At 39.9% G+C, this 15,781-nt stretch overlaps 1 protein-coding gene across 1 annotated transcript in view; it reads left to right on the top strand.

The window, feature by feature from the left end:
- Window positions 1–10,261, top strand: part of LOC144228489 (transmembrane protein 180-like) — a 38,609-nt gene extending 28,348 nt beyond the window's left edge. Inside the window, exon 7 of the mRNA XM_077760298.1 lies at window positions 9,937–10,261. Coding sequence (XP_077616424.1) covers window positions 9,937–10,069 — 133 coding nt within the window. The 3' untranslated portion in view covers window positions 10,070–10,261. The remainder of the gene's footprint in view (window positions 1–9,936) is intronic.
- The last annotated feature ends 5,520 nt before the right edge of the window (window positions 10,262–15,781 follow it).

Raw genomic sequence — 15,781 nt, 5'->3', positions numbered from 1 at the left:
CTAGACCTGTTAAATCAGTATCTCTGGAGTGTAGGAAACTGACATCAGTATTATTAATTTATTAATTTAAACAAGGTTTAATCACTATTTTTGAGAGAGAGACAGAGAGACAGAGACAGAGTACAAGTAGGGGCAGGGCAGAGAGAAAGAGACACATACACAGAATCCGAAGCAGACTCCAGGCTCTGAGCCATTGGCACAGAGCCTGATGTGGGGCTCAAACCAATGAACTGCAAGATCATGACCTGAGCTGAAGTTGGACGCTTAACTGACTGAGCCACCCAGGTGCCCGCCATCAGTATTTTTTAAAGCTCACTAGCTTATTCTGTTGTGCAGCCAATGTGGAGAACCTAGAGATTTATTTCCTTGGAAACAGAGGCTCTACAGACTAATTCTTGTTGATTTGGGCATAGATACTTGACAACCAGACACGTTGGCAAACTAGTCTCATGGTTCAGTAAGCAATTTTAGAGATATAAACTTATTTAGGGCACTCAAGGACCATTTATCTTTGAGCGATAACTTAACATTTAGCATCTGGTGGCCTTACGTAGCTAATGCTAATCTGAGAGTGTCTGACTGAAGTCCAGAGGCCAACTGCACACATAACAGGATATGGCTAGGCTATTAGAGAGTGCTTTGAGATTCACAGTATGATGAATTTAGCAAATGTCTATTTGAAATAAATTTCATTCTTGTAAGGGAGTTTTCTAATATCTGATTCATATTTTACTGTTACAATATGCAGAACTGTATGGTTCAAGGGTATTTTTCTTGCCCCTGCCATTTTTGAAAGATGGTCTGTGATTTCTTGATATAGTTAGAGAAATGTTGGTTCTAAGGGACATATTATTTTATCAAGTTTGATAGATCTATTTTCTTCTTACTGACCTACAGTAATACTACTCAGTAGCCCATAAATGTAATGGTCAGTTTATTGAGAATGGAGATTCATAAATGGGGTACTTGGGCAAGAAAACCAATGTGTATTCTCTCCTAATTATAGGGGGATAAGATACTTCATGTCATAATATTAGAAACTGCTTCTCTTAATCATTTTATGCATGGATCTTCTCTTAAAAGTGCAACAAAGTCCACACTTTTCACAAGAAAATAACAATGAAATTCTAGTATATTATATTTAAAAAGGCTATTCCTTCTATTTGGCCAATTAAGCATGCTTTGCATTCTTTCTTCCGCAAACATTTGTGGAGGAGCTACTAGGTGTTAGCACTGAGCTACAGTTAGCACCTGAGATACAAGGAGGCGTAGAGCATGAGGCCTTTCGACCCTTGGGAACTCACATGGCGTTAGTGGGGGAGGCAGGCCGGAAGGTGTGGTACAATAAGCTAAGTCCAAGGTTGAGATAAGACCAGAGTGCAAGGGGAACACCAGCTGGGCACTCGGCTGCTTGTTACAGGACAGTGTACAGCACTGACTCCGTGTGGTAGCATTGTCTTGCAGTCCTGGCCCAATTCCTGCTGATTGATAAGACATTCTGGAATGAAAAGATGCATTTCCCCAGGAGTCCAAATCTGCCAATTTATTTGTTGAATTACACATCATCTGTGGATACTCTGCCGGAAACCAAAACAAAATCCATCACTTAAAAAATAGTCTTCTAGGGGCGCCTGGGTGGCTTAGTCGGTTAAGCGCCCGACTTTCGCTTAGGTCATGATCTCGCAGTTCATGGGTTCGAGCCCCGCGTCGGGCTCTGTGCTGACTGCCAGCTCAGAGCCTGGAGCCTGTTTCAGAGTCTGTGACTCCCTCTCTCTCTGACCCTCCCCTGCTTCACGCTGTCTCTCTCTCTCCTAGAAATAAATAAAACATTAAAAAAAATTAAAAAAATAGTCTTCTAGATCTATATAGCCAAGTGTGTTTAAAATTTTTTTTAAATTTATGTTTATTTATTTTTGAGAGAGAGAGCACAAGTGGGGAAGTGGCAGAGAGAGAGGGAGACACAGAACCTGAAGCAGGCTCCAGGCTGCTGGCAGCACAGAGCTGAATGCAGGGCTTGAACTCAGGACCACAAGATCATGACCTGAGGGGCAGTCAGATGCTCAACCAACTGAGCCACCCAGGTGTCCATAACTAAGTATGTTTTCAAATGCCGTTGTACAGCTTTTCCTTTGCTTCTCTTTTGTCTGAAAGCCTTAAAATACTTCAAAAATTACACTTGCAATAAAAGTTTAGAAAATGGCTTGCCCTGGGCCACCTGGGTGGCTCAGTCAGTTAAGTGCCCGACTTCGCTCAGGTCATGATCTCATGGCTTGTGGGTTCAAGCCCCGCGTCGGGCTCTGTGCTGACAGCTCAGAACCTGGAGCCTGTCTTCAGATTTTGTGTCTTCCTCTCTCTCTGGCCCTCCCCTGCTCACACTGTCTCTCTCTCTCAAAAATAAAACATTTTAAAAAATTAAAAAAAAAAAAGAAAATGAATTGCTTCAGGGTGAATAATTGACAAATAAAAAGTAACCTCAAGGTTTTGTCTTTTAAGTAATGAAAATATTCTTAGTGTTTGGTTATATGTAGCTAATCATTAAAATCGATTTTAAAGCTGTTTTTGGAAAACAACTGCTTTCTGTAGTGATTTACTATAGCAACAGCCTGGAAATTTTCAGGCAAGGACTCTCTTCTGCTTATTTAATGAATTTGGTTTCATATTAGGACTGAATTGGTGGGTTTATTCAGTATTAAAGATTAGGTTACCTAGACTAGAAGTGAGCTAGTCTTATGTATTATACTTGGTGCTGGTGAATTTTGTTCTTTCAAGCTGTCAATTCAATTAGCATACTGTTGATTCTGAAATACTTATTGTAAATTCCTTGATTACTGTTTTTTTAAGTTTTATTTATTTATTTTGAGCGAAGGGAAGGGCAGAGAGAGGAGAGAGAGAGAGAGAATCCCAGGCGGGCCCTGCACTGTGAGCTTAAGACTGATGAAGGGCTTGAACTTATGAACCGTGAGATCATGACCCGAGTCAGAGCTGGACACTTAACTGACTGAGCCAACCAGGTGCCCCTTTTTGATTAATGTTTTTACATTTCATGACCTAGGAAGCCATTGAAGCATAGAGATTTGAATAGGAAAAACAAATAAACAAACAACCCTTTCTCTGAAAAGCGCATGCAGTTTACTATAAGGACCCCTGGGAGAGCAAGAAATAGTCAGCAGTTGAACACTCCATGCATTCAGAGCAAATTGTAAGATATGATTTCCCCTCCCACATCACTGTTTGGGAAGATAAGATTAAAAATGTATACAAAATAGGGGTGCCTATGTGGCTCAGTTGCTTAAGTGTCTGACTTTGGCTCAAGTCATGATCTTACAGTTTGTGGGTTCGAGCCCTGCTTCAGGCTCTGTGCTGACAGCTCAGAGCCTGGAGCCTGCTTTGGATTCTGTGTCTCCCTCTCTCTCTGCCCCTTTACCTGCTCAAGCTCTCTCTCTCTCTCTCGAAATATAAATAAACATTAAAAAATTATTTTTAAATGTATATAAAATATTGTAGTTGCAAAGAAGTGTGTACATATAAGCATATACATTTGTTGGGATTGCTAGAATTTGGGATAATCAGTTTTTAACAGTGTTCCATGCTAAGTCCATTTGCCAAGTAACATGAACATGAGCACGTGTAACATTCTAAATTAAGAACATTTGGCCTAAAAGATTATGATTTAAGCTAAATCAGTTTACTCATGGTGTATCAGAAATGGGGTTGTGATGGGAGATTTTGTTAAGGAAACTATCCACAAATTTGTAGGACCACAATAATATATATTCTGTGTCTTACCACCACAGAATTATCAATGGTTTTGATTTCTTTCCTATTGGCTGCTTCTTTTCCTCTGTATATAAGAGTTATAATGTTGTTATTTGCAACAACATGGAAGGAACTAGAGTATATTATGTTAAGGGACATAAGTCAGAGAAAGACAAATATATGATTTCACTCATATGTGGAATTTAAGAAACAAAGCAGATGAACATAGGGGAAGGGAATGAAAAGTAAGATAAAAACAGAGAGGGATGGAAACCATAAAAGACTTAAATACAGAGAACAAACTGAGGGTTGCTGTAGGGGAGGTGGCGGGGATGAGCTAAATGGGTGATGGATATTAAGGCACCTGGGATGAGCCCTGGGTGTTATATGTAAGTGATGAATCACTGAATTGTAGTCCTGAAATAATACTACACTATATGTTAACTAACTTGAATTTAGATTAAAAAAAAAAAAGAACAGAGTTATGTTCCATTGCAAAGGGACCACCTGAGGACAAGATTATGTCCAAAAGAGGAGATAATCAACTTCAGGGTTTCGTTTGTTTGTTTTTGGGGGGTTTTCCCAGTAAATATTATACTGCTGCTTTTTCCTAGTCTTTTTTTTTTTTAACGTTTATTTATTTGAGAGAGAGAGAGATTGGGCATACATGTGAGCAGGGGAGAAGCAGGGGAAGGGGGACAGAGGATCTGAAGTAGGTTCTGTGCTGACAGTGCAGTTGAGCCTGTTGCAGGGCTGGAACTCATGAACTGTCAGATCATGACGTGAGCCAAAGTCGGATGCTCAAGTGACTGAGCCACCCAGGCGCCCTTCTAGTTAATCTTTATAGGTGGAAACATTAACAATAACTCCCAATGCCTGGTGGCTCTGTCTTGATCTCATGATTCTTGAGTTCAAGCCCCATGTTGGGCTCCATGCTGACAGTGGGGTGCCTGGTTGAGATCCTCTCTCTTGCTCTCTGTCTCTCAAAATAAAAAATAAACTTAAAAATAAAAATCCAAGATAAAAACACAATAGCCCCAACCTCTGGCAAAGAAGTGTAGGGATATAGACCCTTACCCTTCCACATCAGCAATGTGATCATAGTTAGTGTTCTTGACATTTGTTATAGTCCATTGACTTTCATTCAGATCTTCTGAATTCATTTCTGTGGAAAGTATATGACTTTATTCTTTTTTTTTCTTAATGTTTTTTAATTTATTTTTGAGAGTCAGAGAGAGAGACAGTGTGAGCAGGGGAGGGTCAGAGAGAGGGAGACACAGAATCTGAAGACAGGCTCCAGGCACTGAGCTAGCTGTCAGCACAGAGCCCGACATGGGGCTCGAGCCCACAAATGGTAAGATCATGACCTGAGTTGAAGTCAGATGCTTAACGAACTGAGCACCCAGGCGCCCCATGACTTTATTCTTTAAAAAATTTTTTTTCTTCTAAATTCATATTATAAATTCCATTTTCTCGTGGAGAGATTTTTAGTTCAGATTGAGATGAGAAACCCAGCTCCAAGCTGTGGAGCTTCAGGCAAATTTGTTTTTAACTTTTTTAGTTTATTTATTTATTTTGAGAGAGAGAGAGAGAGAGAGAGAGAGAACGAGCAGAGGGGCAGAGAGAGAGAGAATTCCATGCAAGCCCCATGCTAACAGCATAGAGCCCAATGCAGGGCTTGAACTCACAAACCGTGAGATCCTGACCTGAGCTGAAAGCAAGAGTCAGGTGCTTAATTGGCCGAGCCACCCAGGCACCCCAAACTTTGGGCAATTTAATTAACCTAGTTAAGCCATAGTATCTTCTTCAGGGTTATTGTGAAAATCTAGCAGTGACAAAAAAGCGTCAAATAGGGCCAGGCACATACAAACCTGCAATACATGCGATGCCTTCACTATTCTTACAAGGGGCTCATCAGGCTGGCCCTAGAAAGGAGAAGTTACCTTTCTCTTCTTGAGAGCAAAGAGGGACTCAAAATTTGAGGGACTCAAATTTTCCAAATCTTAATTCAGAAGTTTCTATACTGCCACAAAACAATATTATTATTTAGCAGGTGTAAGACAAGAAAATGAAGAAAAAGACACCAAACAACAATATTTTAGAATGTTCTAACCTGCAGGTAGGTACTTCTTTTTGTGAAAGCAGAACATTATGAGAGCATATCAGGTGCAAAAATTTTTCCATAAGTAAAAGTGCAATTGCTATTATTATAAGATAACATTAAAGATAGGTGTTTATTGCCTCTTTGCCTCCACTACAATATATATACACTTTGTTGACGGTAAGGATCGGTGCTGATTTACTCCATAGGGCAAACACTTCAAACAGTAAGTGTGCAGTAAATATTTATTAAGTGAACAAAGCTATAAGCGAGTCTTAGGAATTATTTTTCTACCAGAGATTCATTCAAAACTGTGAAGGTTAGAATTGACATTCTGAAAGCATAAAAGCCCAGCTGGTCAATAGATTCAACCATATCCAGGTAGAGTGAACATAATGTGAAAGAGGAAAAGAAATTCTCTAAATCCTGGGCATCTTTTCCAGATTAGAATGACATTTTAAGAGAATGAGAGGAAATCTTAAGAAAGGAGCAGAAAGACCAGGAAGACTTTTGAAGAGCATCAAGTGATTCAGTGAAGTGGTAGGCAAATGACCTTTGCTCTGGCTGGCATGAAACATTAAAATGGTTGCAGCTTCAGTAATAACAACGTAACCTTGCAAGAACTAGGTCTTAAAACACAACATGGTAGTTCTCAGCTTGCTTTACTCATCCTGTTCATCCCCTTGCCTTTTCTTGAACTTTTAGCCTAAGGCTTTCTGTCTGCAGTGTTGTTAGCATGCTCACAGGAGGCTTTGCCTCTGCAGATTACCACAGGTGTCCCCCACGCCCCCGCGCCCGGTGTAAAAAAGAGAAAAAGACCATTCTGTCTTGGAGAGCGGATGTCTCCCAGAGAAAGCCCTTGGCAGCCGAAATCCAATTTTTTGATATTTCCAAAACTGGGATCTGTTATAACTAGAAAATGCTGAAGGATAATGGGCTCCTGCTGCTAACCAAACACTCAGATAAGATGCACAGAAGTGCCTCGGCCAAGCAGAAACCAGTCTTTTCATAAAACACTAGGCTTCTGAGCACACATTGTAGTAATTCTGTGACTAGCAGCTCATGGTCATGGCTCTGTGGTTCTTTTCTCCTTTAAAGGTCTTGATGAGGCCAATTCCTTTCTTCTTTGTGTTTGAGAAATGTGTGATTTAGGCTGCTGCTTCAAACTGAAACTTGGGTTTCCATTACCTTTTTGGCATCTCATACCCATTGTCTGTCTGGTTCTCTCTCATCTGGTCTTGTGGTTCTAATCAGTGAACAAAGGTGGTGAGAGAAGCATCATGCTTGTGTGCACCTACGTCTTGTTCAAAAGTACAACCATGAGCTTGTCTTCTTCTCAATCTCGAAACCTGTGCTCAGCCGTTTCAAACCTCCTGTGTCCTTGTTAGTAATGGCCAATTAGAAATCACTGAATCCTTTCCCTATAATGGTCAGAGTCTGCCAATTTATGGTAATTTGGATATACATGCCAATGGGAAAGGTACATTATTCAAGTCACTTTGGCTGTAAGTGACAGAAGCCCAATGCAGGTTAGCGTAAATAAAAAGAAACTTGCCAGCTCCTGTAACTGAAAGGTCAGGCAAACGTGGATCTGGGTTGTCATCATCTCGGATGATGACAGGAACCTGTTTCTGGCTTTCCTTCTATATTGAGTGCAGTCTTTTACCATATGGCTGCAAGATAACTCCAGGCTTACTTGGGCCCAACAGCCTAAGATCCTAAAGGAAACAAACATGTACATTTGTTCCGTTCACACAGCAGANCCTTGTTAGTAATGGCCAATTAGAAATCACTGAATCCTTTCCCTATAATGGTCAGAGTCTGCCAATTTATGGTAATTTGGATATACATGCCAATGGGAAAGGTACATTATTCAAGTCACTTTGGCTGTAAGTGACAGAAGCCCAATGCAGGTTAGCGTAAATAAAAAGAAACTTGCCAGCTCCTGTAACTGAAAGGTCAGGCAAACGTGGATCTGGGTAGCTACTCGGATGATGACAGGAACCTGTTTCTGGCTTTCCTTCTGTATTGAGTGCAGTCTTTTACCATATGGCTGCAAGATAACTCCAGGCTTACTTGGGCCCAACAGCCTAAGATCCTAAAGGAAACAAACATGTACATTTGTTCCGTTCACACAGCAGAAGTCCCCCGGCCAACCTTGAAAAGCTTTATGTGAGTCACATGCCCATCCCTGAGTCAGTAGTTGTAGCCCGAGGCTGGAGTTTTCTCTGACTAGGTCTGGCCTTGTGCCTGATCTTAGGGGTGGGAGCTGGGCAGTCAGTTGGTGTGGGAAAAGGGGAGAGGATTTTTCTTAAAGGAAGGAATGCAGGGCAGACACACTACCACATGCCCCCCAAAATGAGTTTTTTCCATAGATAGTTTGGGTGGAGCAGAAGAGACACCACATATCAGTGTCACCCTTAGTGCCTCTGTTACTTCCAGAGGCTGTAGTAGGTATGTGTTGATGGCCCAGCCTATGACCCAAGCCTCTGTGTTTGTCTCAGAGCCCAGAAAGTAGCAGCACAAGAACAGTGGGTCGGGTAGGTCATTATCAATCACTTCTTGGACCAAGTAGGACTTGAGATGAAGGCTGGTCTTGTGGAGCACTGATTGGGCCAGTCCTAACAAATGCAGTCCAGCCCAGAGCACCAAGAGCATTCCCAGCTATGGCTTTTGAGAAGGAGGTAGTGATAGTTGGAGTTTTTGCACATGAGTCTAGGTATAGGCCTTCTAGTTAATGCCTACTAACCCTTCAGATCTAAGCTCGAATATTGCCTCCCCAGGGGAGCCTCCTCTGGACTCCACTTGCCAAGAGCAGGCCAGACCCTCTGGTTATGTGCTCCTGTCTAATACCATGTGCTTTTCCATCACAGCACTTAATGCAGTGACCTTTGTTTTTAATAATTTTTTTAATGTTTATTTATTTTTGAGATAGACACACAGAGTGTGAATGGGGGAGGGGCAAAGAGAGAGAGGGAGACACAGAATCTGAAACAGAGCTGTCAGCACAGAGCCTGACGTGGGGCTCGAACTTGGGAATGGTGAGCCGAAGTAAGACACTTAACTGGCTGAGCCGCCCAGGCACCCTCTTAATGCAGGGATCCTAGTCACCATATGTAGATCACTCTTATCTGTGACTGCTTGATTGAGGTCTGGTTTCTGCACCAGGAGGTGAGCTCCTTGAAGGTGGGAATTCTCAGTGTTGCCTACCATTGAATACCCAGTACTTAGTCTAATGCCAACACATTAATAATCACATAGTGCCGTTTTTTAAAAAGATGAATGAGTGATACCTAGTCTTTGGTAATCGTAGCTGATTTTAGTATGAAAATATAACAAACCACCTCTCCTCCTTCCTAAACTATCAGATAGCTTGACCTTTTCAATTAGTTCCTCACTTGGCTGAAGGAATGAGGATATATTCGAGATACACTAGGTGACCACAAAGTAACTGAAGACTGGATAATCAGTCCCCAAATAATCAGGAGCCCTCTGTTAGTGTATGTGATTTAAATGAAGGGAAAAACAAAAAGATCTATCAGGAGCTTAGTGAAGAACCACAGGATCTGGGAGCTTAGTGCAAGTTCTTGGCAGAAAACCAGGGCATGCTACTCCTAAATATTACTATTAACTGTAGTTTCTTTTTGTAACCTCTAATTGTGTTGGATGGAGGTAAGTTTACTGATAAAAATGAATGCCAAATCCCCACCACTTTGTTTAAAACATGTTGGAGGGTAATTTCAAGACTGAAGTATTATGAGCGTGTGCGTGTATGTACCTATGCCTTGTGCCTTACCTCCGCCCTCCGTCTTCCCGTGTACTGTGTGTGGTCCTTTAGGACAGCTGTGTGACTTCCCATCAGGCATCAAGACCACCCATTTACATGTCAGACTCCTCTGGTATGGGCAACTGGAAGGTAGGGATTATTCAATTATTTGGGGAAAAATCTAGATTTAATAAAATTTCTGTTACTTTTTGAAAGCAAAACTTTTCTGAAGCCTTTTGTTATATAGTTTTGGATTAGTAAGAGATAACACTAGAGACACTAATTATGTTTTAAATCTTTTTTTTTTCCCTAGTACAATTTTAGATCTTCGTGATGCTATGTTTAATTTGATTTGCCTGGTGCCCCTCGGCATTGCAGTAATTCAGATTCTGGTTTGGAGTCCATTCTCGATGAGGAGAAAGACAGACTACACAGGGGCTCTTTAAGGGCAATGCTTGGCTAGCATGGGATTCAAACAAAACCTCAGTTGTTTATCTATTCTACAGAGATTACATTCTACCAGAAGACAAAACTGTATTTTCTAACCCCTAATTTGTTTAGAAAATAAAACACATAAAACAAATACAACATGTTTTATGGCATTTTGACTACTATAATAAACTAATAAGAAAGTTAAATATGAGTTCAGACCTCTCTGTTGGCTGTTTCCAAGTGGTCTTGCGGCCTGGTCACAACCTGTTACTCTTTACCCTTGAGTTGCTATGTGAGTTCCTTCAGTTTCCCAGAGTCCGCCTGATTGTGCATGCCATTCCCTTTATTTTTATTTTATTATTATTTTTTAAGTAGCCATCATGCCCAGTGTAGAGCCCAAGGCAGGCCTTGACCTCATGACCCTGAGATCAAGATCTGAGCTGAGATCAAGAGTCAGATGCTTGACCAGCTAGGCCACCCAGACTCCCCCTACTTCCTTTTATTTTAAGACTCATACTGATTCTTCAACTGATTATATTAGTGAAGACATCTTTCTTTCTTTTTTCTTTATCCTTTTCGTTAGGTAATGCTGCAACACCATCATCTGTAGATTCTCCTGTGACTGATAGTCGTCACATTTGGGAGATTCAGGGGCCAATATAAGAGAACCCTGTGACTGGCTTAGTCACAGAGCTTTTGGTTATGAAGGAACAGGAATTCAACTTCAGCAACCTTAAATAAAGAGGGGATTCTCGTAAGGATTACAGTAGGCAAATTCATAGGCATCAGGGACAGGAAATAAAAGAGTTGATTCATACAAGGACTAGAGTGGGAAGGGGGAGCCTGAGGTAGCTTTCTTTGCCTCTGACATCTGACATCTTTATTTCATGGTTCTCTCTCTCTCTCAAAACACACACACACTCTCAACTGAGCACCAGACCTTTCAGATCAGTTGCTCACCTTCATCTAACTGACTCAGACTCTGTGTGCCTATTAGATTTCTCTCTCTCTCTTTTCATTTTTTTTAAATGTTTATGTTCGAGAGAGAGATGGAGACAGAGCACAAGCAGGGGATACATAGCATATGACTTACAAATAATAATAATAATACCTACTCTTTATTGTAAATTTCATATACCTATGATGTCAGTGTGATTTGTTATTTCTTAAAAATTCCACTTAAAAGGTTTTATAATTCATAGCAATAGTCAGAAATCAAGAACTATGAATAAATGCTTGATTACTATTCAACAAAGAAGTCACTTATGTCAAAGGCCAAGGAGTATAGACAGTAACAATCTAAATGTTGTTTTATATTTTTGTTTACGCTAACCAGTAAGACAAAACTGAAACAATAAAGACATACTTCAGAACTTTACTCATTGATGATGTGAGCAACTTCTTTGATTAATTGAATGATAAGTTTTGAATACTGGAAAGAGTATGTCCTCAATTCCCTGTGTTTTTCACAGTGTCACAGCTATAGAGATGGTAGTTTTGAGTTTCATCTGCATTGTTAACATTTTCTTTATTACTTTCTTAAGTCTAGACCAGAGGTTGGCAAACCTCTTTTGGCCTGCGAGCCAAATCCAACCTGTGGTGTCTTTTTGTACAGTCTGAGATCTAAGAATAATTTTGTATTTTGAAAGCCTGTCAAACAAATAATTATTGTGTGACAGGAACTGTATGTGACTCAGAAGCCAAAAATATTATCTGGCTCTTTATAGAAAAAGTTTGCCAACCCCTGGTCTAGAAAATCAACAAAGCAAAACAATAATATAAACTGATTTCCATGGCATAAATACATCCACTATGGCTAATTTCAGGCTATAAATGTGATATTACTGAACACAGATTTAGGGGGAGAGATGCTCAGTATCATGCCATTGTAAAATTAAAAAACAAAACACATAATTGTAATACCATGTGCACATATTGTATTACCATACAGGTATGGCAGATATTAAAAACATTAAAAGCATAAGTAACAGTAAAATGTAGCAACTAGAAAGTAATGTTTTGACTACTTATCACTTTTGTTTTTAATATCATTTAATCATAAAATTACATAAATTAATTTTTAACAATTGCTGTGTTTAATTTTTTAAAATATTTTTAATGTTTATTTTTGAGAGAGAGAGAGAGAGGGAGAATGAGTGGAGGAGGGGAAGAGAGAGAGGGAGACACAGATGCAGGCTCCACGCTGTCAGCACAGAACCCAATGTAGGGCTCGAACCCACCTGCCGTGAGATCATGACCCAAATAGAAGTCAGCCACCCAACTGATTGAGCCACCCACCCAGGTGCACCTAATTTTTTTTAATGTTTTTTTTTTTTTTTGAGAGAGACAGTACAAGCAGGTGAGGGGCAGAGAGAAAGAGACACAGAATCCAAAGCAGTCTCCAGGCTTTGAGCTGTCAGCACAGAGCCCAACGTGGGGTATGAACCCACAAACTGAGAGATCATGACCTGAGCTGAAGTCGGACACTTAACTGACTGAGTCACCCAGGCACCCCCTTATTTATTTATTTATTTATTTATTTATTTAACAGTTGCTGTGTTTAAAACCCAGCTTGAGAAATTTCTGAAAAGTTGACAATGCATCTCACTACCAGCCAGGATGAGCGGGCTCTAGCCTACCACAGGGTGCACATCATAACAGTACTCACTGGGTTGCCACTACTTGGTCTTTTGGTATGTTCAGTAAGAATTGGAAGCAGTGTAGGCAGAGTAGACCTGATTCATATTCTGAGTTCTCTGATCCAAGCCAGGGTGTTGCAGTAAGAGCATATAAAATGGTGTATTTCCTGAATTTGTTTTCATTTTGCCTTTCCCTGAAATCAGCAAAGTTCTTTCAGGGGCTGGAGATAAGGAAAACTAGGGATGGGGATAGTGACTGTATTATCTTTCAGAGTGGTCTATTAATCGTAAATCCACACTCAATCCTGAAGGGGGAGCTAAAGATGGTTATGAAGTTTGAACTTGTGCAAACTTGAATATGAAGAGTGTCCCATGAGGAAAGAGTTAGTGAACTTGAAGATATATCAGTAGAAATTACTCAAGCTGAAACACAGATAGAGTGAGAATCAAAAAGAATAGAGTACCCATGAGACTTGAGACAATATGAAATAGTCAAGTGTATTTTAATGGAATTCTTCCCATCCCAAAAGAGAATGGAACAGGTTAGAAGAAATATTTGAAAAGATGATAGCCAAGAATTTCCAAAAAATAATGAAAGACATCAAACCCAGAAGTTCAAGATTCAAGTAGCTCAGAGGACCAGGAAAACACCGGGATAAATATTGAAAACCCTACCAAACATACAAAACAAAAAACACCTAGACACATCAAGCTACTGAAAGCCAAACATAAACATAAACCACTAAGGTAGCCTAAGATATAAAATACATTACATAGAGAGGAATAAAAATAAAATAAGCAGCAGACTTTTCACCAGAAACAATGCAAGACAGAAAACAATGTAATGACATCTTTAAAATATGAAAGAAAAAAACCTGTCAACCTAAAATTTTATACACATTGCAAATATCTTTAAAAATTAAGTGAGGGGTGCCTGGGTGGTTCAGTTGGTTAGATGTCTGACTCTTGGTTTTGGCTCCTGTCATGATCTCATAGTTTGTGAGAGCCTGCATCAGACTCTGCATGGACAGCATGGAGCCTGCTTGGGATTCTGTCTCTTCTCTCTCTGCCCCGCAAAATAAATAAATAAACATTAAAAAATTAAGTGAAATACAGACTTTCAGACAAGAGGCTGAAATATTTCATTACCAGCAGAGGTGCATTACATGAAGTGTTCAAGGAAGTTACCAGATAGAAACTTGGGTCTACACCAAGGAATAAAAAGATCTCTAGAAATGGTTAAAATGAAGGTAAATATAAAAGAGTTCTTTTTAATTATTTTTAAAATAATTTTTAATTAATTTATTTTTTATTTTCAGAGAGATAGAAAGAAATAGAGTGTGGGAGAGGGGTAAAGGGAGAGAGAATCTCAAGCAGGCTCCATGCTCAGCACAGAGCCTGATGTAAGGCTTGATCCCACACCCTGGAATCATAACTTGAACCAAAATCAAGAGCTGGACACTCAACTGACTGAGCCACCCAGGCACTCCTTATTTTTAATCACTTTATTTTTATTCAAATATTTTAAATATTTATTTTTGAGAGAGAGAGAGAGAGGGAGACAGAGCATGAGTTGGGGAGGGGCAGAGAAAGAAATAGGTAGACACAGTATCTGAAGCAGACTCTAGGCTTTGAACTGTCGGCATAGAACCCAATGTGGGGCTCAAACCCATGAACCCTGCGATCATGACCTGAGTCCAAGTCAGATGTTTAACTGACTGAGCCATCCAGGTGCCCTTTTAATCACTTTAAAAGGTGATTGTGGATCACCCATACATTGCTGGTGAAAATGTAAAGTGGTACTGCCACTCTGTAATACATTTTGGCAGTTGCTTATAAAACTAAACATGTGATTACCATGCAACATAGCAATTGCTCTTTGGGGCATTTATCCCAGAGAAATGAAAACTTACATTTACACAATAACCTGTAAATGAATATTCATAGCAACTTGATTTATAATAGCCCCAAACTAGAACAGCTGAGATGTCCTCCAACAGATTAATGGTTAAACAAACTGACATATAGATACCATGGAGGGGCACCTGAGTGGCTCAGTTGGTTAAGCATCCAACTTCGGCTCAGGTCATGATCTCACGGTTCGTGGGTTTGAGCCCTGCATCAGGTTCTGTGCTGAGAGCTCAGAGCCTGGAGCCTGTTTCAGATTCTGTGTCTCCCTCTCTCTCTGCCCCTCCCTTGTTTCCACTCTGTCTCAAAAATAAAATAAACATTAAAAATTTTTTAAAAAGAAAGAAACCAGGGAATACTACTCAGCAATAAAAATTAACAAACTATTGACACACACATCAACTTGTATGATTTTCCAGGGAATTATACTGAATGAAAAAAGCCAATCACAGAAGGTTACATAGCATATAATTCCATTTACGTAACATTTGTTGAAATGAAAAAATTTTAGAAATGGAGAGCAGATTAATGGTGGCCAAAAGTTTAAGATGGGAGTGGAAAGTGATAAGGATGATTATAGTTATAAAAGGGCAACACATGGGGCGACTGGGTGGCTCAGTTGGTTAAGCATTTAACTCTTGATTTTGGCTTAGGACATGATCCATGGTTCGTGAGATCAAGCCCTGTGTTGGGCTCTGTGCTGACAGTGGGAGCCTGCTTAGGATTCTCTCTCCCTCTCTCTCTGTCCCTCCCCTACTCATGCCCTCGCTCTCTCAGACTAAATAAATAAACATTTAAAAAACATAAAAAAATAAAAGAGCAACACAAGAAATCCTTGTGGCAATGAAATTGTTCTGTATCTTGACTATGGTGGTGGCCATATGAACCTACATGTGATAAAACTGTATGGAACTAAACATACACACACACACACGTAAAGCTCTGGAAATATGAATAAGATTAGTGGATTGCTATCAGTGTCAAAATTCTGGTTGTAATAACGTGCTATGTAATTTGTAAGATGTTACCAAGATTACATGGGATAATTCTGGACTATTTCTTACACAACAGCACATGAATCTCCAATTATCTCAACAAAATTTTCAATAAAAGATTATTGACTATCTAAAGTAAAAATAGCAGAAGTGTATTTGGGAATTATAGTACATGCAAAAATAA

Source organism: Crocuta crocuta, unplaced genomic scaffold (assembly GCF_008692635.1).
Source record: "Crocuta crocuta isolate KB4526 unplaced genomic scaffold, BGI_CrCroc_1.0 scaffold73, whole genome shotgun sequence".
Taxonomy (NCBI): domain Eukaryota; kingdom Metazoa; phylum Chordata; class Mammalia; order Carnivora; family Hyaenidae; genus Crocuta; species Crocuta crocuta.
The sequence above is the reverse complement of the archived record's forward strand: the minus strand, read 5'-3'. Positions and strand labels throughout refer to the sequence as shown.